The sequence below is a fragment of the Mus caroli genome, chromosome 17 (genome assembly GCF_900094665.2).
Source record: "Mus caroli chromosome 17, CAROLI_EIJ_v1.1, whole genome shotgun sequence".
Taxonomy (NCBI): domain Eukaryota; kingdom Metazoa; phylum Chordata; class Mammalia; order Rodentia; family Muridae; genus Mus; species Mus caroli.
Genome location: NC_034586.1, coordinates 65,267,983 through 65,291,122, shown reverse-complemented (window position 1 = coordinate 65,291,122; position 23,140 = coordinate 65,267,983). Strand labels below are relative to the sequence as shown.

General features: G+C 43.7%; 1 protein-coding gene across 26 annotated transcripts in view; it reads right to left on the bottom strand.

Moving 5' to 3' along the window:
• Epb41l3 (erythrocyte membrane protein band 4.1 like 3) overlaps nucleotides 1-23,140 on the bottom strand; it is a 233,803-nt gene that overhangs the window by 67,298 nt on the left and 143,365 nt on the right. For 24 of the 26 annotated variants that reach the window (XM_029471180.1, XM_029471181.1, XM_029471176.1 and 21 more), the window contains exons 2-3: nucleotides 16,267-16,490; nucleotides 13,986-14,183 (exon numbers count right to left, since the gene is read on the bottom strand). In XM_029471180.1, coding sequence (XP_029327040.1) covers nucleotides 13,986-14,183; nucleotides 16,267-16,479 — 411 coding nt within the window. In that variant the 5' untranslated portion in view covers nucleotides 16,480-16,490. The remainder of the gene's footprint in view (nucleotides 1-13,985; nucleotides 14,184-16,266; nucleotides 16,491-23,140) is intronic. The other 2 variants (XM_029471201.1, XM_029471190.1) reach the window with 1 other exon arrangement.

The window sequence follows — 23,140 nt, the reverse complement described above, 5'->3', positions numbered from 1 at the left end:
CATAGCATCTTATCTGCCCGAGGGATAGAAGGTCTGAGCAGTGAGATGTAAATATTACGTGTGTGCAATATGGATTCCGTAAACTGGAGGGAAGGAAGGGAAGTGGAAGTGTAATTACACGCCATGAAAAACACACTAGTGCTCCTCCACTCAATTCCACCTTAGAGAGCACCGCATGGACGACCAGCTCTTTTTGATAATTAATTCCTACCTGCCAAGAGTAGCCCGAGAGCCATTTATCATGCTCAAGGATCTGGGCCACTCTGGCAGAGTCTTCACTCCCAAGGAAGCATTTATAGCCAGCTAACGGCTGTCGGCCCTCTATCAAAACCTAAACTTAAAAAGACACAGAAGAATCTAGTCCTCAAAGAGCCAAACCCTCTCCAGGAAAGAAAGCTCCCAGAGAGCAAAGGATCTGTCCCAACACAAACTAGAGAGCCACGGCCTGGTTTCTATCTCTTTACTGTTCCCAGCGGCTTCTACTGTGTTTCTCATTATTTTAAGAAAACCCAGCTTAGTACCGAACTCTTCAAGAGATGAGGGGCAGAAAGAAAGAGGTCTTGGCTTATCCTTGGCTTTGACAAGCAGGTAGAGGTCGACCTACAATTTCAAAGATACCTGAAATCTAACTGAACACCGTGGAAGCCTCTACTCACGCAGGGTTACTAGGTAAGACACCACACACTACAACAACTCAAGGCTTTATGGAGAAGAATGTTCCACGCCACCTTCAGAGGCACTAAGGATGTAGACAAAGCAGGGTGACTCCCTCATGTGGTCTCTTCTTTCTCTGACCATCCTATGCCATCTGAGGAGTTCATTACCTAAGGGGAGAACTGCAATTCCTCACTTACCATAAACCATGACTCAGCACACAGAGAGGCAGCAGGCACTGCATGCTGGGATGGAGTGTGCATAATTATGCCCACAGCATGTCCAAGCTTGCTCAGCACCTCCTGGTGTCTGACACGGGGGTCCCCTGGTTGCAGCAGGGTCACTGTGGCAGTGTGAGCAAAAGCAGAGTAACTGTTTTCCCGGGCAGCTGCTCCATCCCTCCACTGTCTGGTCAGAGGGCACAACAACTTGGCGCTCTCCTGAAATTGTTGAGCATTTCTAAAAGTGCCAATCAAATGGTTTGCTGAGTGAAGAATCCTGATGCTCGTTCCTGGTTTCAGCAATACTGGAAATGGAGAGCCATGGGGAACTTCCTTTCTCAAAAGGTAAAACACACTGCCCAGTGTCTGATATAGTACAGTGATGAAAGCAATTTTCAAGACAGTATGAGAGGGAGATGATTCTAGTTCTATTTAAAAAAAAAATCCACCAGCTATATAGAGTATTTTATATATGTATATATATGTATATATACTTATTCTTAAGTACTTTCCAGAAGGATATGCTGTATGCTATATGGAATGACCATGTCACTAATTTGGGGAAGCATTTGAACTTGCAAAGTGCTACAGATCAGTCCCTGGCATCTGGAGAGCATTCACTCTCTGTTTCTTACCATGACCCTGAGCCTGTGTTTTGCAGATGGAAGAACTGAGGACTTTGAAGGGTAAGAAACGTACAAGAGGCAAACACAATATGTGACCAAGGTGAATAATGACACACAGCTTTCTGAAGGCTGGGACGCTGGAGCTCAGCACTCAATTCTTCTATAGAGTAGGCTGGGAAGACCTTGCTAAGACTGTGTAACAACACCCTCGACTGCTTTTATTCATCCTCCTCTTTGCAGAAACTCAGCCCTTCCATTGTTAGGGTATTTATATGAGCTTCAAAAAATATCTTTTTAAAGCCTGGGTACGTGTAACTACTTGAAATAAAATGCTAACTTATGCCCATCTCCTACCAGTGAACGAGCTGAGAGACGATGTGATTTTTCACATCTTGTCTTAATGAACTCTAGATGCCTTCAGGAGTCTATCATGAGACAGACACAGCAAGTTCCTCTCAATAAGCCTTTAAGAAAACACGAGGCTGTTAAGTTGATTTCACAACTTCGGATGGCTCTGTTTGTGGGGAAACCAGCTGCTGTCAGCATGTCTGACACAAAACCCAGAAAAGATGGCCAGACGGCAATAAAGAAAATCCAGGGGCAGGGAGGCAGCTAGTTAGTGAAGTGTTTGTTTTGCAAGTGTGAGGACCTGGGTCCGATATTCAGGATCCACGTAAGAGACTGCATCCCAGAAACCAGGAAAGGAGAGAGAGGTGGATTCCTGGAAGCTCACAGGTCATGCAGTCTGCTGTATGTGGAGAACTGCCAGGTCCGCGAAGGACTGACCCTTGAAGTGCCCTCTGGCTTTTCAGAAACCTTGCAAACACCCTTCCCCCAACATGAACCCCAGATACCTTCCAAATCAACCCATCAAACAACAAAAATCCCTGGCAAGAATGACTAGTAATCCTTTCTTACGTAGCTAGAGCGGTGGCCTCAGATCCAAAAGACAGTTGGCTTTATAGTAAACACACCCTGAGCCTGAAACAAGGGGCCAAACCAACCACTGCTAAAATTTAGTTACCAGTAAATGATAACTAGTGAGAGAATATGCCCATGCTGCCATTAACAAACCGAGTAAATGATAACTAGTGAGAGAATATGCCCATGCTGCCATTAACAAACCGAGGGGGAAATCTATTAAATTTCACCAGGTAATATTTCACCAGGTTTTTTTTTTGATTTTTAATATTTTTATTACATATTTTCCTCAATTACATTTCCAATGCTATCCCAAAAGTCCCCCATAGCGCCCCCCACTTCCCTACCCACCCATTCCCATTCTTTTGGCCCTGGCATTCCCCTATATTGGGGCATATAAATTCACCAGGTTTTTATGTTTTGCATCTCCCAATGAATTATTTAGTTGAGAGCCAACAACACTGGACGAAGATGTTACCATGGGAAATCTTTCCTTTGTGTCTGCTGCTGTCAACATAAACAAGATCACAGGAGTAGTTCAGCCACAAGGACCTTATTCATCAATCCACTCTGATGTTTTCCTCGAATTTGAAAATGTTTCCAAACCAATAATAGCCCCACTTTTCCTTTCTCAATAAAAGCTGAAAGAACGTGTTACCCATCTTAATCTGCCAATCAGATGCTGGACACCAATACAGGCGAGCGAGCCAAACTCAGAAACTAATTCCTGCCAATGTGTACTCTGCACCATAGCAGAATTATCCAGAGTGTAACATACTGGGAGCTGAGTGAGTCACTTTGTAAATATTTTACTATCCTTACCACAGGCCCCTCAATAGCATGCCTACCTGCGTCTTTCCTGGATGTCCATCTATATTTTGCTGAATTTAAACATACACAGATGCACACACATGCATGCATGCATGGATGCGCTCACAAACTAAGCCAAATAAAAATAAAAATCTAGAGACTGAACTCTGGACCATGTTCTCTTGTGTTCCTAGGAACAGAACTGTGGTCCAAGAGATTACAGGTGTCATTTGTAAGGTGTATGATTTGGGGACAAGGTTAAAATAATTCTTCTCTGAGGCAGACTGAAATAATGGAGGAGCATGACCCTGAAGAGGCACGTGCTGCCACCCCCAGGTGAGCTCCATCAGTGCGAAGACTTATCTTCATCTCATAGCTGATGCCAGCAGGCTGATGTCCCACATGTGCTGATGGGCCAAAAGTGTACCCATAAAAAGCTAGGCATTGACTTAAGTACTCAGCTGACACCAGTGATAATCTGGCAAAGTAGTAACCTGTCTCTCATGGGGAAATGCTGGGATTATGAAGTGAACTGGCAATTGACTGGGAAAACGAAACAGGAAATCACTCTGTGGTGATATGTTCCTCTCAGGAAGGTGAGGCTGGGAGCCCCAGGCTTGATGGGAATGCCAAGTCATAAGAACAGACCCCACCTGATACAGTCCCAAGCAAAGACAGAACCTTGCTCCTCACAAGGGCTGGAGGACTTCACACATTTTCTCTCTCCACCGGTCTTCCTCTTCTCAACGAAAACAAAAGGCAGTGTTTCCAAGCTCTACCCACCCCATCCTCAGAGCTCAGAGAGTGGTCCACACTGGTGCTGGCCATTCGTTTTCAGAAACAAGCTTTAAGAAATACTGGAGACTGTCCTGAGATTGATGTTACACTCTTGAACAAGTTCTGTTCAGAGTCTCAGCTCGTCTGCTCCAATGTAAGTCTAAAGGAACGCACTGTCAGCTGCTAGCTTTTTAAGAGAAAGGACTTGCTACGAGGCTCATTATATCTCCCAGCCTTAAGAAGGGGGCATAGAGGACACATTAAAAGGCAGGAGGGATTTTAGGAGCCTCTCTTCCTTTTCTCAAGCTGTATTTATGATACTAAGAAAAACAATAGAGGGGGCTGGAGAGATGGCTCAGTGGTTAAGGGCGCTGGCTGCTCTTCCAGAGGTCCTGAGTTTAATTTCCAGCAACTACATGGTGGCTCACAAGTATCTGTGATGGGATCTGATGCCCTCTTCTGGTGTGTTTGAAGACAGCTACAATGTACTTATATACATTAAATAAATCTTAAAAGAGAAAAAAAAAAAGAAAATTGATGTTTTGAAGTCACGTGCTTACAGAATTTAAATTCTATAAGGGTAAATAGGGTAAGTCACCAAAAATCTGTCTCTTCTTTTGTGTGTTACTCATGTGTTTGTGTGTATGCAAACATGCTTGCACGTGGAGGCCAGAAGTTGATGCCAAATGCCTCCCTTAATTGCTTACCACCTTAATTTTATTGAGACAGGGTCTCTCACTGAGCCTGAAGCTCACTGATGGAGCTAAACTGCCTGTCTAGTGAGCCCCTGGGACCCTCTCAACTTCACATTCCTCCTCCACACTGAGGTCCATGCCCCAACCCAGCTTTTTACACACACCCTGGGTGACTGAACGCAGGCCCTGATGCTTGTGTGGCCAATGTTTTACTAATGGAGCCATTGCCTCGACCTCCAAATCTGTTTCTTCTTGAGGGATCACTGGTGCAGAAAAATCCTCCCTCTTTTCCTTTCAGGTAGAATTTCCCAAGTCCAAGGTGAGGGCAAAGCCTACCCTTTGCTTGATACCTTTTCCTGATGTAGGCTTTGCTATTTTTTTTTTCTTTCTGATGAGGGGGTTGTAGAACCTTTGGGTCAGAGAAGTGGCGTGTGGATTCCTGTTCTTCTCTACCCTCCAGACTGTGTTTTCTCAGGCACAGTATTAACTTCCCTGAGCCGATTTTTCCAGCCGAGAAACAGTGCAAGACCATAGTTTGGACCAGTGCTTCTTTTAGGCAAAAAGGTTTGCCTCTATGTTGAAGATAAACTCAATTTTAAGCTTGAAGCATCTACTCAACTGTTCTGCAGTGACTGGAACAAAGTGTGCCCTAAGAAACATGTCCCTTTGTAAAGCCTTTGTAAAGCTAGCATAGACTATTATACTCAGGCAAATCGAAAAGGTGCACTATTTGAATATTTAAGATACCAGCACTCACTCTGCACAGTGCATCATTGTATCTGAGAATAGGCCCTTTTAGTAGATGGCCACCATTGTCACTGAAGAAGGTTTTGAAGCTGTAAGGATAGATATGCAGCTGGGAAGGAGTCCGGAACAGCTGATGGCAGCAGCCGCACTTGTCCCTGGCTCATGGAGCACATAAACCTCCACAGATGAGAGGCTCTGGTGTCCATGAACGGCATGACTGCAAGCCCGCCATATTGGGAAGACTTTCCTGAATCAAGCAGTGAAAGATGCTTTGGACCAAAGTCCTCCCTGGGACTCAAGCAAGGAAGGGCGTGGACTCAACTTGGAGCCATGGAATGGGGACAGTTGCTAGCAGCAGCCAAGAGGAAGCACAGTGGGTTTTGCACAGGAAGATGAGTGACAAGGGGTAGCAAATGTATTCTCCGTGAGATGTGCCATGGGAAGCCAGGCTGGGCCAAGAGCAAGCAGCCCTCCTCTGCACCTAGGGGTCCACGGCAACCACACATAGCTATGCCATCATCTCACAGGAACTGTGGTGACTGTGTCATTGCCTACAAGGATTTCTCTCAGGGGAAATGTGACGGCCCTCAGCCACAGGATGGGAAAGATACTGAAAGCAGTTAATTCCAAGCTAGCAAACTAGGCAGAAAATATAAAGGAAGACTTGAACTCTTGGATCTTCAGTAAAGAAGGAAGTTGTGCATATGACACCTAATGGTTGTGGGGGACAAATACCAATGGACCAGGCATGGTGCTGTGGGAACTGTAGACAAAACAAGTTTTTTAGTGTAGATCCCTGCTCCCATGCCCCAAAAAAGCAAACAGTTATTTAGTAACACAATGTTAGAGAATTAACACTTGGAAATGAGGGTTAACTACACAGAGCAGTTAGAAAAGGGCTTGCTGCAAAAACCCAAGGACTAGAGTTTGATCCCCCAGAATTAATATAAAAAAAAAAACAACCCAGGAACAGTGCTAAGACAGGAGGATCCTGGCTTACAAATATACATACATGTACACATACATATACAATAAAATCTACATATACAAACACTCATACACACACACATTAATACAATTTGATAGCTAGGGTAAATACTGAAAGAATTCCTTAGTTAATTTTCTCTTGTGATATTTAATGTATTGCCCAATAGCTAATCGTTCAGTATTCCTTAGCAACATTTAATATATAATAAACTCTCAAGCTGTCAAAGTCTACTTGGCTTTCCAAGCACAACCTATAGCAGACGACACAGATGGTTTTACAGTTCCCATTTCTCTAAAATATATGCTCACCTTTTCAACACTGATATTCTTTAGAGGGCTTAATAGCCATGACCACACTCACAATGGACTTATTACAGCTTATTACTTCTAAAAAATATGAATACTAGGAGAATAGGTTTAACTATTTTTAGTACAAAAATCTGTCATCCCAAAGCCTTAATGAGGACAATTCTCAATGCCTGGGGGAAGATCTCACGGCATCTCTCTCAGGTACAAGAGACAGTAACTATCCCGTGCGCAATGTTCCTATGGCTGCACGCAGAGCTGTCATGTAAAGAAAAACAAGTGAGCCAATGTCCTCCCATCCTCCAGAACCTGGGAGTGGGTCATTTGTCCAGCAGGAAATTGCTGCTGCTGGATGGGGTCACTAGGTCAGAGCATGGGACAGAACACGTGATGTGATAAGCCATTCCACTGAGAAGAACGGCATATTACAGGAGAAGATGGAATCTGCAGCCACACAGAATGGGAATTCTGGTTTATAGCTTTCCTTGAAAGAACAATATTTGTGCAGGCTGTGAAAATGTCATGTTTCATATTTTATATTTATCTGTTTCTGGTCATTCATGAGAGGTAATAGCATCTGAGTCAACTTGCCGAATTAGGGCGATTCTGTTACTCTGTCCAGTGACCAAAATGGTCAAGAGATGTGTTTTTTTTTTTTTTTTTTCACATAACTCATGGAAATAGAGAGGTTTAGAAATGAAGTAATTTCTTCTAGCCATATAGCCCTAGGTAAAAAGCATGAAATAAGACAATCAAATGACCACAGAGACAGACCACAGGCAACTTCTGGAAGCCTCTTTCTGATCACAATTAGAGGAGGACCAATCACACTTAACCCCGCTTCACAAACTCCCCAGGGTCGGTCGGCTTCCTGACGAGCATCTCTAGATGGTTGCAAGGGATGCTATTGTTCCTACTCAAATATGGGTCCACCATGGAAGGACCTGCATAGGCCCAAGTCTTCCAACTATGAAGTCTCCAAAGAGGGGGTAGGGCTTTTATGATGATACAAAACCTTTCAAAAGCTACATTTGATTGTTTCACTCTGGATTCAATTCTTTCTCCAGTGTGGCTAGCTCAAAGGTATTTTTTCCCTGGGATATGAATCTAGAATGGATATACCTGGGCTCCAGTTTCACTGCCTTCCTCAAAATGATTAACAGGCGAAGGAAACTGGGAATTCAAATGGAGGAAGCCAGCAGGACCTTTTCAATAACTCTTGCAACAGAAACCTTCCAAAAGTGCCTTTCCAATAATTTTTCTGGGCATGTCTTAACTGTCGCCCAGGAGTGGATACGACCCAGGATGCGTATGAATGCATCACAACCCATTTCTACAGTACAACATCTGGCCAAAGTGTCAGAAGCCTGGACACCCTTGTCAATCCACTTGTAGGGACCTTAGTAGAATGCAAGGCAAATTATACTATATAATATTCCAAATATCTTAGCCAAGCACCAGATAGCTACATTATAAAATACAGAATCTAAATTGAGATCAGGTCTAAGTTAGTTTTCTAACGTCAAGGTCATATTAGATAAGAATGGCCCACAAGTAGGATATAGCAAATGTCTTATCAGATGGCCATTGGGGGATGTTGCACGTTCATCAGTGAGAGGCAAAGCTGTCTGCCTCACATAGAAATGTCAGGACAGCAAACACTGAGATGAGGACTGTGCTCTATGCTGTATGGGGTGGGACATTTCTTTTTCAAATGTCAACAACCTGCTATGGGAAGTCATGTGTGCTTTCCAGGAGTCAAGAATATGAGGTGAATTATGCTCATAATTTTGATGGCATATATAAAAATTTGGAGGCATATAAGCACCCCACAAACACACATCACGCTAAGTTGCCTAGATAACTTTATTTTTTTTTTAGACAGTGTTTTTCTGTGTAGCCCTGGCTGTCTTCTCACTCTGTAGACCAGGCTGGCCTCAAACTCAGAAATCCACCTGCCTCTGCCTCCCAAGTGCTGGGACTAAAGGCAAGCGCCACCACTGCCCAGCTAGATGACCTTTTTTATACTGCAAGTGGTCAAGAAAATGCCTGAAAAAAAAAAAAGACAGAGGCAAAGACCTCACAAGTGGAAGAGCATTGCACACCACAATGATGTGAGTCAATGGTCATGAGGAAGTTTAAAGAATTTGCAAACATGAGCATCACGGGGCACGCTCATGAGAGCTCAGCCACGGTATCAGAGAAATGCTTCTTACACTTCCCTTGCCTGAGTCTCTAGGTCTAGTTCTCTTCCCACCACAGAACTGCTGAATAAGGGAAAATGCAACATCATGTCTTCAAAAGAAAAGAAGTCCAAGACATTCAAGTGTGTGTGTGTGTGTGTGTGTGTGTGTGTGTGTGTGCATGTGCATGTCCATACATGTATGTGTGTAGAAAGGGGCCTTCAGAAGGTGACAGAAAGGCCTCAGGATTAAATTGTGACACAGCTGAGCCTGGTTCATTTTGCTGAAATGATGGCAGCATTAAGTTAGCTGTGGCGAAAGGCATACTTTCATTAAGGTCAAACAATACTTTATAAGTGCACAGAGGACTTGCATCTGTCTTCTGTTCTACATTTCCTGTGACTACACAGTCAGTGATGTGCTGCTGCTTCTCCTGCTGAGGACTGTGGGCCTTGTGGGCCTTTCATTCCACCACAAGGAAGGAGGCTGGAACCTGTCTGAGGGAAATGTGCTTGCTAAATTCATCTTGAGTTTCCACCATGCTCCTTTCAGTGAAGGGCTGAGCATGAACAACCTAACCCAAGATCAGCATCGAAAAATTCTCTAAAGACTAAGACTTCTTAGACCTGTGACCTTAAGTTTACTTTCTGCAAACCTTTCCATATTCTGAGGACCTTTCAACGGGACTTCTCTAAGTCCTTGAGAAGAAGTCACCTAGTCCCTCTAAGGACTCATACTCAATGTATGACAATGTTTCAGTCCTTCCTGAGAAAGGTTTCTGGGCACCATCTTCTAAAGTTATCTGATAAAAAAAAAAAAAAAGCCCATACCAGACTCCATTTCTCTCGTTATCATCACAAAACAGTTCCAAAAGAACTGTTTCCTAGGAACAGGCTATATCAGACACAGAAGGAACTATCAAGCAGTGTCTCTTTGGTTCATTTTGATGAAATGATGGCAGCTTTAAGTTAGCTATGGGGAATCACATAACTTCATTAAGGTCAAACAAGAGAAAGACAGCTTGCTGATTCATCATCTTTCTGACTCTACCAAGCAGCAATGAATGCGTCCTGTGAACGTGGCCACACCCCCTGTCTGTTGTTCCCAGAAAGAGGTTGGTAGTGAACACTTCCTTCTTGTTATACCTGTTATAAAAGTTGCAACTATTCTGCTGCTGACATTTTTATTATATCAAAAAGGTGTGCTCAGTGGACAGCTGCCTATAGAAGACCAGAACACACTAAGACCCTGCACAGGTTCAATTCCAAATGAATCGAGATGGAATCTGACAGAAGACAAAAGCAGAGAGTAGTTTTGAACTCGCCGGCTGACTCAGGAAAGGGCATCTGGACAGACACAGTAGCACAGGCACAGGCCAATAGCACAGGCACTGAGAACAATTAATAAATGGGACCTCATAAAGCTAAGCAGCTGTATGACAAAGGAAGCCATCATTTGGACAAAATAACAGGCTACAGGGTGGGAAAAGATCCTTATTAATTATACATCAGATAATGATTCCCATGCTCCTTTCAGATAGAGGGCTAGATAGAGGGCTAGTGTCTAAACTATTTAAAGTTCTAAAAACAAAAACAACACAAAAATTCTAAACCTAAACATCAAGAAAGCAAATAGCTTATAAAATCCCCCAAATGTAAAAGGCTATCAAGACCACACTCAAATGACTCATTGAATATGAAGTAGAACGGATTAGAGGCTTTATATCTGCTGGTGTTCATAGGACTGGAAGAGACTCTGCATGAGAGTCTAGCAGAGAGAGGAAAAAGGAAGTCACTAACCCAGCTACAAATCCTGTAGCTTTCAACAGTGAACTGCGGCAGGATATACTGGTATAATACTGGCACAGACATTATACGGATAACCAACCACTTGTTGACTAGATTTAAAGCCCACTCCATGGGACGGAGCCCATACCTGACACTGCTAAAGAGCCAAGAACCTGAGACTGGATAGGTCATGGGCCTATGGGAAAACCTAAAACTGTTGTTGTGATAAAAGAACATAGCAAAAAAAAAAATGACTCCCAATGATATACAGTTAATACCACAGACTGGGGTCTCAAGCTATCATCAGAGCTTTTGCAGAGATGGGAACTAATGTCCACGGTTGGACAATGCACAGAGCGTGAGAGACACTGGAGCACTTGGACCCAAATGGGATGTCTTCATCAAATCCTTTACTGTAAGGCTCAGGAATCTCTGGGGAGAGGGGATCAGAAATTCTAAGAGCCAGAGGTAATCAATGATTTCAAGGAAACAGTATCTTCTGGCCTCAGCAGGATAGATGCACATATGAATTCACAGGGATTATGGCAGCATGTACAGGGCCTGCACTGGTTCAAACTAGATGTGGTCTGAGCATTGGGAAGGAGAAGCAGACATGAGGTCCCAGCACTAGCCAAGAAATTATCTGCAACTGATACTACCTGCTATCAAAGAAAATAAAAGGTATGTTTTCTTTCTAGTTGTTTTGTACTAGGTATAACAATGGCATTTCAGAGTGGATGGTATGGCTTAGAGTAGTCGGTTAACACAAAACAAACTCCAGGATATTTTTGTAGACTTTTTGTCTCAGTTTGCTTTGTTAGGGCATTTCTGTCTTCTCAGTCTTTTTTTTTTTTAATTTTTTTTTTTATTTGTGTGTGTGTTTTAAATTTTGTATGTGTTTGTTTTTGTTTGGGGGGAGGGAGAGAGGGAAGAGGGAGATGGGGGAGGGAGATGGAGAGAAATAAAACATAAAGTTAGGTGAGAGGTGGAATATCTGGGAAGAGCAAAGGGGAAAGCATTATAAAAATATATTGTAAGAAAAATAATTTTGTTTAAAATGTATGCTTAGAAATGTTTTCAGTTTATAATCCCATGAAAGATGAACTTTGAAATGTCACTCAAAATGATCACAGTGATATTAAAGGGACAATAAATTGTCAAGTTAATTATCAAATAAGAATTCTATACTCAAAGTCATGTCATCTATAAGAGAGTGAAGACACTGGGTATATATTAAATTGGCACAATGATAAATGTTATCTTTCATCCTATAGTGGTTTGAATATGCTTGGCCCAGCAGTGGCACTATTTGGAGGTGTGGCCTTGTTGGAGTAGGTGTGGCTTTGTTGGAGTAGGTGTGTCATTGTGGGCATGGGCTTTAAGATCTTCATCCTATTTGCCTGGAAGCCAGTCTTCTAGCAGCCTTCAGATGAAGATGTAGAACTCTCAGCTCCTCTTGCCCCATGCCTGCCTGAACACTGCCATGCTCCTGCTTTGATGATAATGGACTGAACCTCTGAACCTGTAAGCCAGCCCCAATTAAATGTTGTCCTTATAAGAGTTGCCTTGGTCATGGTGTCTGTTCACAGCAGTAAAACCCTAAGATACATCCTGAAGGCGATAATGTCGAAACATGAAATTTTCTCCATCTAGAATCTTCCATAGAAAACTGACAACAATGACCAGAGGATTATAAAGCAACCCATTCATTCTCTTATATAAATGTAATCAAAGCTAAGGGAAAAGTGCCTTTGCATAGCCAATTTTTCCATGACACGGACCCTCACAGTTTTCCATGACACGGACCCTCACAGTCTACTCTCTCATGAGACTGTAGAGGGCCTCTAAACTACACAGGGAAAAACATCTACAGGTTGACCCATTGGAGGCCCCCCACAATTAATGTCTAAGTCAACAACTATACACATTGATTGGAAAGAAACTATTCAAAATCAGAGATAGCAAAATATAAAAAAATAGATCTATGCTCAGTAGAATTTTGGGTACCTGATAGGCACTGCACCAGCCCACTCACTAACTTCTATATGACTAAATTCTATATATATTTGCATATGACAAAGTAACTTTACTTAATGTAAGGCTCCAACTTTCTATGTTCCTGCAATCTGAAATAACTTATCAATCCATCTTTTATTTTCATCAAGATGATACTAACTCTGAAATGAATTTAAATGTTCTGTTGCAAAAAAAGAAAATGCACTACATCAAATGTAATTAAAATGATAAAAGGGTTATAAGCTGAAAAGGGATGGGAGGGAGCTGGAGAGAGGGCTCTGTGGTTAACAGTTCTTCCAGAGGACCTGAGTCAAGTTTCCATTCCTGGGGCTCACAGGTACCCAGAACTCCCCAGCCTCAGCTCCAAAGGACCTGACTCCCCCTTTTGGTCTCTGAAGGTACTGCATTCATGTGTACATACACCTACACAGACAAATACAAGTATACACAATTTTAAAAATAAAATAAATGGGCTGGAGAAATGGCTCAGTGGTTGAGGGCACCAACTGCTCTTCCAGAGGTCCTGGGTTCAATTCTCAGCAACCACATGGTGGCTCACAGCCATCTGTCATAGGATCTGATGCCCTCTTCTGGTGTGGCTGAAGACAGCAACAGTATACTCATATGAATAAAAGAAATCTTAAAAATATTTAAACAAAATAAAATAAACATTTTGAAAAGGAGAGAGGAGGAGGGGATGGGACAGATGAATGTGAAATGAGAGAACCCACATACAACAAAGAAGACTATTATGGTTTACATGGGGGCTCAAAGTCTACCACATGTGATTCTTGTCTTTCTTAAAAAAAAAAAAAGAAGAAATTGCTTAGAAAGAAAAGGACATGGTCATTTTCAGTCATCCAACTATTACTACTATCCGAAGAATTGACCCTAAGTAATGTCTGGGCCCTAAGTAATGACAAGAGGAAAGGTATAGTTGATCAAAATGTTCATAGCCAGAGTATTAGAGCAAAGTGCACATTGCTTCTTGGCCTTTTGGCTAAGATCAAGTGTAGAGCAAAGCGTACTTTAACGTGGAAAGGCCAAGAAATCATCTGGTTCTAGGTTTAGAAACACTATCACATTTTAATTTCGACAACAACATTTTGGGACATCGCAAGCTCTCAGTAATTTAATCACCCATCAGAGCTGAACAATTCTGTCTTTTGGGTCCAGATGAGCGAGTTCCCAGGGTTCTAGGAAACATCACCTTGCACGTTTGGTAGCAGTTCCCTGCTTCTAGATGCACACTTACGTCCACATCGCAGCCGTACTCTGACCCATCCAGAAGCGTCACTTTGCACTGCATGCTTTTAGGCCTTTTCACGATCTTCAGCGGGGACCGTGAGAGTTTGCTGCTGGATGATCTCTGAGAGAGCTTATCGTCCTCAAACTGCTGATATTCAAGCTGTTTCGCAGCTGCAGCAGCAAAGTCCCGGTCTTTGTCACCGATCTGTGAACAGCAACAATGAGCACCTTTCATAACAGACAGGAAATGGATGCTGAGCTGCTCAGACGGTGGCGGCGTGTAGCTTCAGAGAAACGGGCTGAGTGGCCACTTCCCAGGGGATGTGAATTGTCTCAACTATGATGCTACAAGTTGAAACTCAGATTCAAATATCCCTAAAGCTCAGGTACACCTATATAACCCTGCCCACTTAAGTGTACCACTGGGCCCTTTTCTTAGCTGACCCAAGACTTAACAGAGAAGAGAATTTGCCAGTTCTACCGTGATCTCACCAAATGAAGAAGTAAACCCAGTCTCTCTGCTTAAAAGGCATTGGGTCTGTGTCTTAGTCAGGGATTCTATTCCTGCAGTAACATCAGGACCAAGAAGCAAGTTGGGGAGGAAAGGGTTTATTCGGCTTACACTTCCATATTGCTGTTCATCACCAAGGAAGTCAGGACTGGAACTCAAGCAGGTCAGGAAGCAGGAGCTGATGCAGAGGCCATGGAGGGATGTTCTTTACTGGCTTGCCTCCCCTGGCTTCCTCAGCCTGCTCTCTTATAGAACCAAGACTACCAGCCCAGAGATGGTCCCACCCACAAGGGGACCTCGCCCCTTGATCACTAATTGAGAAAATGCCTTGCAGCTGGATCTCATGGAGGCATTTCCCCAACTGAAACTCCTTTCTTTGTGATAACTCCAGCCTGTGTCAAGTTGACACACAAAACCAGCCAGTGCAGCAGGGGAAGGCCTCAGTCACAACTTGGATTTCCTTGTACACTCTGTTTTCAGAATTCATTGGATGCTTCTAATATTGCCTGGCCTGCTAGAACCACACCCCCATATACTTACAAGATATCTTATAAACATTAAGGCTTAGAGGGTTGCGAGTGTTGACCTCATCAGTAATTTTCCCACTGCTGAAATGTTGGATCTGCTCTGAATTGGTTCAGCAAAGTCAGCAGTGTTAAAGCTCAACACAAAGCAATCCCCTAGGCCTGTCTCGCTTCCCGGTAATGAGCTGGCCTGTGTGAGCCTCTCTCATCTGCTTCTGGAGTCTCTACCTCTGTTCTAGGCCAGCCTCACAACTGCAGAGAAACGTCTTGTAGAACATGAGATTCTCCTTCAAGTCAGCTCCCCGGCATCCCTGAACACACGGCTTCCCAGCTGTTTCTGCATCCCTCTGTTATCCGACCATGATGACGGTGGTGTGCAAATCTGATGCAGGGCTGGGTGGTCTGCAGTGATGCCCTGCCTTGTAAGCCAGTGTTCAATGGCGTAAGAACGAGTTAGAACACCGTGAGTTCCAGAGCGTTCACGCACAGGCTAATTTCGTGTCCACTCACTAGACATTTTCTAACATTTCCAAGTATGCAACCGCTTCAGAAGGCTGAGGTGGGTTAAGCCTTGGGCTCTGGATCCCTCTATGACTGCAAGCTAGTGCTCTAACACATGCTGATTCCAGGTGTGAAGTTCAAGACTACAGTGGTTCATCCTAACCACCTTCATCTCTTATTCTTTTGATTTTAAGTGTTTGTATTTATTGTTTGTTTGTTTGTTTTTAAATTTGGTAACAGTGGGGGTAGCACCAAGCTTCCACATACGTGTTATGTGTGAGCTTCGCTGAGTGAGCTCCATGTCACAAGGGCATAAATACACGTTCATACCACCTGTAAGGAGCAGCAGTGAGCCTACAGATGTGTATGAGGGTGGGGGAGCCCTGCCAAAACAGCTTTTAAAAGTAGACGGCGTGTTTGGGTCAGAATAATAGCTGGAAAAATTAAATTTGTCCTCACACTTTACAGTTTAAAATATGAAAGCAGCCAGAGAGAGGCATAGTTAGAGCTGCCAGCCTGCTGTCTGACTGTCCTATAAACCCAGATCTAGGCAAACTCTCCAGTCAGGAGTTCAGCTGGATGTTAACTGTTTTAATCACAGGCAGGAGGGATGAGTCCAGGCAGAGGAATGCTGCTCACTGGAAGCCTTGAGCAGCACCACTGTTCTCCCCCTGGTGAGAAGCAGGTGACACCAAGCGTCACAGCTCAGCCGGGTTCCCTGATTGGTCTTCCCCAGAGACCCTCAGGCTCACCTCCCTCTTCACCGGGGTGCTGTGTGCAGCGGCTTCAGGGAACTGCTCTAGGGCGGGCTGCTGCTTCTCGCCGCCGCCGTTGCCGCCTCCGTTTCCACCTGCAGGCTCTGGTCCAGGCTGTGCCCCTGCTTGCCCCTGAGGCCCTGCTGCCTCCTGGGGCTCAGCCTCCTGGTCTGGCTTGGATTCTGAGTCTGATCCTGATTCGGTGGTCATGGTTGATTGTTCTGCAAGCAGAAAACAAGGCAAGGGGCTGGTCACTTGGTAGAATTACTTCCCAGAAGGAAAGTCAGGACAGTCTGAAAGAGATGAAAAGGAAGCACAGCCAAGCACAGTCCTTCCTACATCACACACTGGAGCGGCTCTGTGCAGAGGTACCCAGAAAACCAGACAACGGTGCTCACAGCAGCTCAAAATGGTCATGGAACACTGCGAAGTCACCTGGGAGCAGGAAGCCTCAATTAAGACAATGACTCCATAACATCAGGCTATAGGCAAGCCTGTAAGGCATTTTCTTAATCAGTGATTGAAGCAAGCGCGGGGGTGGGGGGGTGGGGGGACAGCCCATGGTGGGTGGGGTCACCTCTGGGCTGGAGGTCTTATAAGAAAGCTTGCTGTGTGAGCCACAACCAAGTCAGTAGGCAGCACCCTCCATTGCCTCTGCATCAGCTCAGGCCTCCAGGTTCCTGCCCCGACTTCCTTCAGTGATGAAGTATGAGGTGGAAGTGTAAGCCAAATAAACCCTTTCCTCCCCAACTTGTTCTTGGTCACAGTATTTCATCACAGCAATCGTAACCCTGACTAGGACAAACACACACTGAAAACTAATCTGTAATGATCCACAGTGTCTCTTCATAATAGATTGTGGCTAAAATAAAATAAAATGGCATTGCATTACACTAACTGAGACAGCAGATGAAGAGAGAATGTCTGCTGAATTCGCATATTTTCCTAATACCTGGGAGGGATGATCAGTAAGATAATATTCCACCGGCTTCCCGACCCTACACCAAGGATTCTCTCATCCTGGAATCTGTGGATTCTTCTCAAAACAACAAATGTCTTTCCTACTTGTTTTCGGCTAATTTCGCTGTCTCCTTTTTGATTAAAATATACAGATATACAGGGACCTACACATCTGTCGCATCTCTCCCTGCATGTATTCCCGCAGCATCTGTTCCGTGGTAGCTGGGCCGGGGAGGCAGCCTGTATTCCCCTCTCCCTTCGTTCCTTGCCTTTCCTGGGTCCCCCAATACTGCCTGTGAGCCCTGGAAAATGACTGTATCATATCTCATGTGAAATCTCATGTGGCTACACCCTAACAACACATCTTGGGGCACAGATCTATCTCCAAATGGAGTGCTAGGCCACCCTAGAATTCTGTGCCTCAGTTCCTACATATGCCAGATGAGAAGGCTGATCATGTTCAAACCTAAAACAACAGATTTCCTCAGGCACTTCTGTCTCTTGCTTGCAGATATGCCTAATGTTGTAGAATGTTGTCTGCATGCAGGTGAGGGCAGGCACAAGATAAGCTGAGAGCCTGTGATTGGACAGTGGAAAAGGAAGGCGGGCTGAGAATTTTAGAGCCGAGTACAGAGAGTACAGAGAGACAGAGAAGGGAAGGAGAGGAAGAGATAAGATGGAACCTATAAAAGAGGAAGAGAAGCCAGAACCACACAGCCCTGGGAGCCATAAGTATTGGTTATTTCTTAGATAGGTGATTAAATAATAAGTAGGGTGCATTTGCCCCATCTAGGGGTGTAGCTTGTGTTTATAGCAATTGAGTTTTGAGTTCATTGTGTGGGCATTTTGTGGGTTGAAAATTTACTAATATAAATCTGACTGATAAATCTCAAGCCTCTAGAGTTTTGATTTTACTAGGATACAATCCGCGCACAGCTAGAGAACTTCGAGATGGGCGGTCTCTGCATGGGGCTAGCTAGCCATGGAGGCGGTGAGACTGCCAGAGCCAGAGAGTAGCCAGTGCAAACATGTGATGGTGCCTTTATACATTCCATGCAACACAATGTCTTAAAGCATAGTCTTGCTGAATGCAGTAAGGGATGCTATAGCGAGCACACCTGACATATTGTGTAATTTGTATCTGTATGGTAAATACAGACAATGTAACTTTTACAATTTCTTTCCACAATTCTAATTCCCCTTGTAAGGAAGAAAATATCCCGAGCAAAGGGCTCGTGCAGTTCCTTAAGTAAATGACAGATGTACTGCTATGATATGGGATTATGCAACTTTGACTCATACATATACAGCACGCCCATCATTTAGTAATTTAACTATCTCAGTAAAGGGACATTGCCAACACCAATCATTGCTTTATGTACGCTCTTTATGCAGGGTTCCTTCTCTCAGTCACCAGCTATTCCTTCTGTTGAAGAAGACATATCAACTTGGCATGTGCTGAGCTACCCTATGCAATGTAAATATCAAACTCAGAATAAGCCTGTGAGCTAACCTTCCCCTCACCCTGCCATCACATTTTAAAAGCTTTTTAAACACATCTTGAAAGCAAATATTACCTTTTCTTGGTCTGCTTAGTCCTGGAAGCCAGCTTAAGTACCAAGAAATTGTGTGAGTGTATGTGGGGGGAGATGGGGGAGGGTGAACATGGTGGAATTCAGATCCCATGCGGATTTCAGGCTTGGGAAGGCGAGAGGTCATTTTAGTTGTCATTTCATCTGACTACGGATACTGAGGGCCAAATACAAAACAGTGAGTGTGGTTTTACAACAATTACAACACAGCACACCTCCTTCTAGTCCCTGGTGTTACCTAGCACCAGTAAAATAACATCCATTTCCTCCCGCAGGTCTTAGCTCAACTACCATTCCTCCTCTAGCTTTAGTAGGTGATGATAGGATCAAGTTTGAACATCAAGACAACTGAAAATATGTATTAGACACCATGGCTGGGCCAAGAACCTATGGCTAGATAAGTCATGGGCTATAAGGAGAACCTAATATCACCATCTTATTAAATGGGCATAGTAATAAACAGACTCCTAATAACATATCCTTACACCTATAGATCTACATCTCCTTCATCAGTGAGACTTTTTTATGTAGATAGTGATGAACACACTGATCTATATCCAGTCAAGGGGGAATAAAAAACAGAATTCAGAATGCTCAGCCCTAAATGGAATGTCTACTTCCCACATTCTCCTCACAGGGCTCACTGAGGAAGAAGAGGAAGAAAGATGCTAAGAGGCAGAAGTGGTGAGCCAACACAAGAGTATTCTCTAGACACAACAGGGAACAAGTTGCACATAGGAACTTACAGCAGTCAGGACAGAACATGTGCAAACTCAAGCCACACAGACAAAACCCACCAGGAGTCAGGAGGAGAGCGCCAAGTCCCACCCATAAGTGGAGAGCCATTGGCAACTTGAAAGGGGTGTGTTTTTTGAGGGTGTGGTTCCCACACTCCAAGGGATTGCCTCACACACAAGTATATGCTTAGCATAAGATACAATGTTGGGTGGGTAGGAAAGAGGATCTTGGAGGAACTGGTAAGGATGCCTGGATACCTTGTGTCGAGTCCTCAAAAAACAAACATACTTGAAAACAGAATTCAATGCCTAAGTTATCTTTACACCAACCATTTGTCCCGGGCTTCCATCTTGACTGGAAAATAGTAACAAATTACATGGTCTCCTTAGACCCAAAAGGACATGAGAGCCTCCCCTGTTTCTGATTATTCTGAGACACCACTGTGTCTTCCTTGTTTGCATCTTAGCATACACACCTGTACCCCCTGTAGCTACCACCTTGTTTCCATCTTCTAGGCTTTCTCTTTTCCCTGCCACCTCCCCATACGAGCTGCTGACTTCACTTTGGCAGCCATCATAGCCAACCATCAGCTCAGGCCTGGTCCTCATCTGAATCCTCGGCAGCTCTGACTGAGTAAGATGCCCTTGTTATTGGACTGTTCTTCTATACCCCAACGCATGATGGTCTTGGGGTTTGGGACACACCCTTCACTCTCTTCCTGCCTTGGTTCTTCTTCTAAGCTGCAGGCTGCTCCTCCAGCCCAGTCCTATATCCAGTCCAATCAGGGAACTCTATTCCATACCTTCTTGCCTCTTCACGTTTCCTCTAAGTATACAGCAAAGTGGTAAGTACAGGAAAGTGCTTACATGTTCCCATCTCCAGCTCAGATCTCTGCTCAGTGCTGGAAGCTGGGACCACGCCACCCACGGCCAACACCCAGGAAACCTTTCCTGATCTATCTACTGAGGCAGCTTCTCCCCATCTCCCTTCTCCCTTGCCTCAGAGATGGCAATGTCCTTTTCTTCAAGTCAGAATCTCAGAAACCTGTTATTTCCCTCATCTTATTTATCTAATAATAATAAAAAAAATTGGTCCTATTTCTGGAATCCATCAGAGAACTGGTTCCCTGCCACTACCTGAGCCCTGTTATTTTTCTAACTCTATTTTTTTTTAAACCTCCAATTGATCTTGCCAGACCCATTGCTGCTTGACTATTTAATCTTCATAAAACATAGACCTGATCGATGACTCACTGTGGAAACCCTTTCACCCCTTCACAGTGCATGCGAGTGAAATCCAAATTCCTAGCTGTTACAGCCTTAACATAGATGTCCAGGACCCAACTCCCTGCCTGGTGGCCACTGTCTACTCTCTCCCACACAACAGGGGCTCTCTTTAAGTGTCTAAATCATTTCAGTCTTCTGCATCAAGGCTTTGGAGACAAGAAGACTTGGTTTTTCTCACCCTTAAGTAGTTAAGAGTGTTGACAGAGAACCCCTCTCTGGTCACACAGATGTTCTGTGTCTTAAGAGTTTTCTCCCTAGTACCACCAAATTTTGTAGTAATTCTCTGCTCTCTAGAAATTCCATCTGTATATTTCAGAGTGAAAACCATGCATACTTATGTCCCAATGTCCTCAGATACAAGCAAGAATATATTACTGCCAAAATTATTTGCAAATCCAACCAACTTCTTTTATTCTTAGCTATACATACTTAAAGGCAAAACAGTTTAATCTTTGGGAAGTCTCTCAAGGGTTTATACAGATTTTTTTTTGTTTTATGGTTTAGTAAAGAGAAGTCACTTCAGTTTCTGAACTGAAGAACCTGAGAAGAAAGGAATGATATAAAGAATAAAAATTACATATACACATCTGGGAAATCTGAGAAAAGAAACCTTTGTGTTTCCCACTCTGAAGCATGAGGCTATATTCAGCACCCACTGGGAAGGCACGGGGAGGCCACTGGTCTCTGCACTGTGATGCTTTCACCAGCAGAATGAAAAACCTTCTCAAGGAATTAAAGGAAAAGGTTGAGCGATTTCACAGAATCCCCCAAAACCAGAAACAAAACACCAGTCTCTAAGTCACAAGTACAGGAAACCATAAATGACTATGAGAAAGGCGTGCTATAAATGAAGCTCTATTTTCCTACACCAAGATAGTTCTTATATATAAATCATGCTCATATTACCAGAATAATTTGGGGTATCATTAAGGCCTTTTAATTATGTTTTATGAATATATTCGGGTTTGTTTTTGTCATGTTGTTATGGGTGGTTGAACAAAAGGCAGTTATAACTGAATAATTGGATGTCAAAATTGTTACTAAGGACAGGCAAGATGACTTAGTAGGTAAGGGCACTTGCTGACTGACAGGCAAGATGGCCCAGCAGGTAAGGGCACTTGTTGACAAGCCTACATGGCCTGAGTTCAACTTCCAAAACTCACATGTTGGAAGGAAGGAACTGACTCCTCAGAGTTATCATCTGACCTCTACACGTGTGCTACAGCATGTACACACATGCACACACACACACATGTACACATATGCACATATATATACACTACATGTAATAGAAAATTTAAGGCAGATAAATATGAACAACTAAAAGTCTAGAACCTCATTCCAAGGTAGAAATGTTTCTATCTGTTTCTCCTTACAATCCTTTTCAATAGAATCCATGGGAATGTCATGGGAATGTCAGCAACGTAGGTGTCATGTATGATGCGTTTTAGTTTTGTACAATGCATTGTACCTCTCATGGTCTTCATGGTTTCTGGGTTCTTCTCCTACCTTTTCAACACGAGAGCATTTTAAAAAATAAATATTTATTTATGTATATAAGTACACAGTAATAGCTGTCTTCAGACACTCCAGAAGAGGGCATCAGATCCCACTGCAGATGGTTGTGAGCCACCATGTGTTTGCTGGAAATTGAACTCAGGACCTCTGGAAGAGAAGTCAGTGCTCTTAACCTCTGAGCCATCTCTCCAGCCCCAACACCATAGCATTTTAAGAAGAGAACTTAGACAGTAGATATCTCTTGTATCCATGGGGTGTAAACATAGTTAAAAGCTACAAATATGGAGAGTGAAGCTACAGCACCGTGAATCGCTTGCTGTGCAAGGAAGTACAATCCTTGAGTCAAAACCCCAGCCACCGTGTAAAAAGTCAGCTGTGGTAAGACATATTATCCCCTTGCTGGGTGGACAGGGATAGGCAGGTTCCCAGAGCTCGCATGCCAGCCAGCCTAGCTCAGTCAGTAAGTCCCAGGTTCACTGAGAGATCCTGTTTTGGAAATAAAGACGAAAGTGACAGAGGGCGACACCTACAGTTGACCTCTGATCTCTACATACATGCATACCCTATGCCACAAGCGCATATATGCATACATGTGCATACAATGTACAAACACAGAAACTCTTAACTGTGCATCCAAACAGGAGTCTTTCCAAATACAACATCGGTCTCTAGACTCTCTCGACGTGAAACGTAAGAGGGAAACTTAAGACTCATCTCTAGGGCAGCGAGCCAGAATGCTGGCCAGTCTTTATGTTGACACCACACAGCCTAGAGCCA